Source organism: Hyposmocoma kahamanoa, unplaced genomic scaffold, assembly GCF_003589595.1.
Source record: "Hyposmocoma kahamanoa isolate Upper Pololo Valley unplaced genomic scaffold, ASM358959v1 63, whole genome shotgun sequence".
In the NCBI taxonomy this organism is placed as follows: domain Eukaryota; kingdom Metazoa; phylum Arthropoda; class Insecta; order Lepidoptera; family Cosmopterigidae; genus Hyposmocoma; species Hyposmocoma kahamanoa.
In genome coordinates, this window is record NW_020653851.1 from 1830082 (window position 1) to 1835655 (window position 5574).

Consider the following 5574-nt stretch of genomic DNA (forward strand, 5'->3'; position numbering starts at 1 on the left):
TACTATACTATACTATACTATACTATACTATACTATACTATACTATATTATAATATATAATATTGTTTCATTAACAATAAAACTGTAATGACGGTATTTACATGCCTACCGCTTAACAGAGCCGGTTCCTGAGGTAGCTGCGCAGTGTGGGAGGAGTGATAGTTTACGTAACAGTTATGTCGCGCTACACACGGGATAATATCAATAAGATTTTTCTGACGATATTCAATAGCAAGTGGATTGAAAAACTAAAGTACTTAGGCTTATTTTTATTACTAAGAATTTAAGTATGTATTTGTATTTCAGAGCAAAATCTTTGCACTACATCGAAATTCAAGACTCCGTTTTCGAAGTCAGGTAAGGCTAGCCAAACACTATGCGCACCCTTCGTGTAATAAGGCCATATCTGCAAAATGACAACACGCATGCAGTCTGTTACGTCTTTTAAATGGTAACTAGGTTGTAATGGTAACTAATGGTAACTTTTAATCCTAAATGTTAACATTGGTGTTGAAAAAAAACGATATTTTTATAATCCCGCAACCACCTACGAATGTTTCTAAAACGACCTGTGGGGCTAGCACGACAGGACGCGACTTGTGCGAACATAAAGCGCTAGGTCATTCACTTTCATTCATTCATTCACTCAAAGAATGAAAGAAAATTGTATATTCCCTTAATAATTTACTGCACAGTACACACACATTATATGATTTGACACATAATACGATGCAGTTATACAAAATTTATTAGTAATTAATTCGACTTAGTAACCAACTAAATAAATAAACTAAGTACTAAAATTGGAATAATAGAGTGTGTTCTGTGCTATCAGGTACAGAATGCGTCATCCGTCACCCACTCAACTTAATGTCGTCTCACTGCGAGTCGTATTCCAGAACTCTACCCACCGCTCAAATCAGGACTTACTCAAGTGTAGAATCTGTAATCGGACTTCACCTGAGTAATGTGAGGGGAAGTGAAAGCTTGAGTCTTAATTTTAGACATTGCTTGAAATTCATTTCAGTTTCACTGTTTCTTAAACGGTACCTACTCACAAAAATTCTCGCGTCCGCAACGCTTCCGCGGCCGCATCTGTGTGGCCAGAGCAATAATGCTCAAAATCAAGTAGGTGACGCTGAAATTTACTAATGGAAATAAAAACTATTTGTTACGATGATCGATTGGGAAAAACTGAAACCGGCGGTGATCGCTATAATTCCTAAGATAATACTTTTGGAAATTCATAAACGAATGCAGTATTTAAAAAAAGTTGTTATTGTCTCAATATATGCCAACAAAAGAAAGCTTGCAATTGAAACAACCTAGATTTTAACTTAGACGTTTAAATTATAACATTCTAGTTGGTCCATGTCAAATAATCGTAATTTTTTCGCTGATTATTATGTACTCAAGCGCAATCCGGACCTCACTCAAGTATATACAGATTTCGACAACGCTCAAGACAAGATTTTACAATTGAGTAGGTACCGTTTAAGAAACAGTGAAACTGAAATGAATTTCAAGCAGTGTCTAAAATTAAGACTCAAGTTGTCACTTCCTCTGACATTACTCAGGTGAACTCCGTTTACACATTCTACGCTTGAGTAAGTCCTGATTTGTACGTTGGGTAGAGTTCTGGAATACGACTCTCAGTGAGACGACATTAAGCTGAGACGGCATTAAGCGTTGCGGAGGTACCACGAGGCACCCGTCGCGTTGCGCATAAATCTATTTTGGAGAGCTTGCAGGCGGTGTACAAGCGCGGGATTTGCCTGAACGCATGGGACTCTGGCGATAGTCAGTCTAAGTTTTAACTATTTTGTAAAAATAAACTTTGTTACGAATAGACAACGAGACAAATGCGCAGAAGTGTCGTCGTCTCTAAAAGAGTGCGCTAAGGTGCTGGCTGATTACGTGTGTGAACAGATGAGTGGGCTGGCACAGGAAAGAGATTGCTCCATGCCCGGCGTTAACTTACACTTGGCAGATTTGATGGTGAGAATCATTTACCTTACCTCACATTCATCTAGGTCTAATTCGACTTCAGTACAGGAACTTACCACGTAGATACTCACTTAAAGTTACCCCCTGACTATGGACCGATAAGAACGTTCTTATCTTAAACCAGAACGTTTAATTTGAAAAAAGAATACTGTGATAGTCTTTTGATTTTAATTTTTTTTGTGGCCAGTGGTTCGTTTATACGTTGTTATCGTAGGTAATTCGACCTTTTTTAGCGTTCCGGTACCGCAGAAGTTTGTGCTTACTGGGCCTTAGGGCAACTCCGCCACTGTATTTAGACATTCATTCAATAATGTTTACATAAATAACTTCTTTCTATCGTAGCTACAATATTTAGCGACAAAAAACGTTTTTATTTTGTAGACCCGCGAGTAAAAGACACTAGTTACGATCTATGATTTTGATGACCGCTTGGTCATCAAAATCCTCCACATGCTTACTTTTAAATTGTCATGTAATAAGAAATAACACAATCTATAAATGTCCCGACAGATGGATCTGAACTCACGTGTAATTGGTCTGGGCTGGGTCCGCGTAGGCGGTGCATTGGAGCGAGCGCTTCTTTACAAGGTACTCGCTGACCGCATCGGCCTACCCTGTGCCCTCTACAGAGTGTCCAGCGCACACGCTTGGTGTGAGGTCGCTGTGCCTGACTTGCCTACGGTAATTGTTTCCTGCCTATTCACGTTAATACAATTGGTAATAGCTGTATCCACATGAGCCATGTAATTGGTGTAATACCGGCGGAAGGCATGCATGTGATGGAATCCACCGGCATGCGCCGGGATCCACCGATATGCGTCGAAATCATTCGACTTTTCGATTGCATAGTCGCTAGAGGAATGAATCAAGTCCGAGCGACACTTGGTATGTTGGTGGATGCCGCAGCATTCCAGCGGACTGCAATACGCTGAGCGCTGACAGACGCTCGCGGTATTGTAAGGGATATCCCTCATCAGTGCATAAAATCCTCTTCAATGCTCTGCCCCGCCGTCCGTCGGTTTTTGCTGGCCCTTTTTTAAGTAACCAAGACGTGCGAACTGTATATGGTGCTACCTGATTGAATAAGCATTTATGGTCTCTGGGACTGCTCATTGTTGTAGGTATTTTTTCGCACGGAGGGTGTGTGCACCGCGCTCAATATGGCTTATGGGGAATTAAATTTTATCAAGTAATTAATTAGTTTTATTAGCAATTAATTTTGGAACATATGGAAATAATTAGGTATACAACAGCAGGGGTTGTATAATAAATGAACAATTGAATTTTGCATCATCACCTTTATTACCGGTATTTTCGGGTTTCAACAATAGCAACACTGGGGGTAGCGGGATATAAATACACCAACCGTTCTGAACGAGCTGCCACCGCAAAGCTCTGACGGTATCTTCGACGCACCCCTCATCTGTCTCTCCTGATTGCAATTTTTAACGCCGCTCTGACCAACTGCATCTTTCCGCAAAAGTGGAAAGAGGCGGTGGTCATCGGTATTCACAAGACCGGGAAATCTCCATCTGAACCCTCCAGCTACCGTCCCATTTCCCAACTTAACACCATGGGCAAACTTTATGAGCGCATCCTCTACGCCCGCCTCAGAGACTACGTCATGTCCCACAATCTCCTCCCCGACGAACTGTTTGGCATTAGAGCTAGGCACTCATGCGTCGAGCAAGTGCACTGGATAGTGGAGCATATCTCCGAAGATTTCGATCGCCCCCGCTTCATGCCCACCGGTGCCCTCTTCTTCGATGTGGCAAAAGCTTTCGACAAAGTGTGGCACAACGGCTTACTTTACAAGCTGTACAATCTCTGTGTGCCTGTTGTCTCGTGCACATCATTCGAGACTTCTTGTCGAATCGCTTCTCTCGCCCCTCCTATTTTTCTCTCTGTACACTAGCGATATTCCGAAATATCAGTCAGTAAATCTTTGCCGACGACACTGCGCTCTATTATTCGGTGCGCAGCTCCAAATTAGTTTCCACAGCTCTCCAATCTGCCACCACACGCCTAGGCGAGTGGTTTCGCAGACGGAGAATCGAAGTTAATCCCGACAAACGCGGGGCGGTATTCTTCACGTGAAGTAACCTATCCAGTCGTAGGGTACAAAACCTCACCCCGATCTCGCTCTTTGGCTGCCTAATCCCTTGGGTGAACACGCTCAAATACTTAGAAGTTGCGCTCGATAGGAAGCTGTCTTTCAAAGCACACGTGAAAACCGTACGTGATCGCGTCCCACTTTGTAATGAGCCGCCTCCACCCACTTCTCAACAAGCATAGCAAATTCTCCCTTCGTAATAAGGTAAGATTGTACACAACCTGCATCCGCCCATTCATGACGTACGCCAGTGTCGCATTCGTTCAGGCAAATCCCGCGCTTATACACCGCCTGCAAGCTTTCCAAAATAGATTTATGGGCTACACGACGGGTGCCCCCGTGGTATCTCTGCTCCTCACCACCCCAACCCCCTCGTGGTGGCTGCATCCAACTACGACCCCCTCAGGGAACTCCCCCACCACTTACTTAGGACCAGTCGGCTAAGGGAAGTCCTCAACGACCCTGACGACGCTATCACTCTCGCCACTTTGAAGGCCAACCAGATCGCACATCAGTCCTCCATCTCCACACGCACCAACCGTCCTCGCCGGCGAGGTCATAGAGCCCCTCAGTTCAGCACGTACACTGGTAGATTCTCACTTATAGCACGCCCGTCTGGCGGAAGTCTTCAGTAGCGCCCTGAGCCGAGGTCCGTGCCCACTTGGGCGCCCTCAGGCCCGCTACTTGGCTTTCAGTATATTTTACGGGTTATAATCAGATCAGGGTCAGCTCGCCCATTTCTTCCGGTGGCGCAGTCAAGGACATCAGCCGCCAACTGCAAAGTGTCCTTCAAAAAAAGAAAAAGAAAAACGAGCTCACTCTACGCCCGAGTGTCGAGCAGGCGAAACACGTGGCGGGTATATTTTTGGTGGTGGTTTGTGACTGTAGTTGCGCTTGTGTTATTTATTTTATTAATTTTATGCGGAGGGAGGGTGGGACAATTAACTGCATGAAAAAATATGCAACACAAGCGCAGCTATTTTGCACGATTTAACCTTCACTGGGTTCGCGGAGTAGCAAATTAAATTACTTCCATTTTTATTAATTTTATCAATGTTGACGACTAAAATTTTTCTTATATTTATGAAATGTCTTAACAGGAGGAGCTAGAAGAGCACACCGTAAAGCAATACCCAGCGGGTCTTCTTCGTCCGAATTACGTAGTGGATCTCACATTACAGCAAGGCAAATTGCACCCTGTTGGCAGTGTCGAAGCCCGCAGGATAACAGGACCGAAATGCGCACCATTGTACTTAGTTCGACAACCACCGCGTATCTGTGTTTGTGAACACAATGAAAATAATCATTTATAATCATAAATTTCTCTATACCTATATTTTCTATTTAATATATTCACAATCAATAGAATCAAGTGGCTTATGTCACACTCATCGAGTATATAACCAGAAATAGAGACGTCATTACTGTGACAACTGCGCTCCGATTGGCCAGCC

At 43.5% G+C, this 5574-nt stretch overlaps 1 protein-coding gene across 1 annotated transcript in view; it reads left to right on the forward strand.

Annotated features, from left to right (window-relative positions):
- LOC113229907 overlaps nucleotides 1–5574 on the forward strand; it is a 20984-nt gene extending 15410 nt beyond the window's left edge. Inside the window, exons 14-17 of the mRNA XM_026463599.1 lie at nucleotides 307–357; nucleotides 1851–1998; nucleotides 2518–2688; nucleotides 5221–5574. Coding sequence (XP_026319384.1) covers nucleotides 307–357; nucleotides 1851–1998; nucleotides 2518–2688; nucleotides 5221–5433 — 583 coding nt within the window. The 3' untranslated portion in view covers nucleotides 5434–5574. The remainder of the gene's footprint in view (nucleotides 1–306; nucleotides 358–1850; nucleotides 1999–2517; nucleotides 2689–5220) is intronic.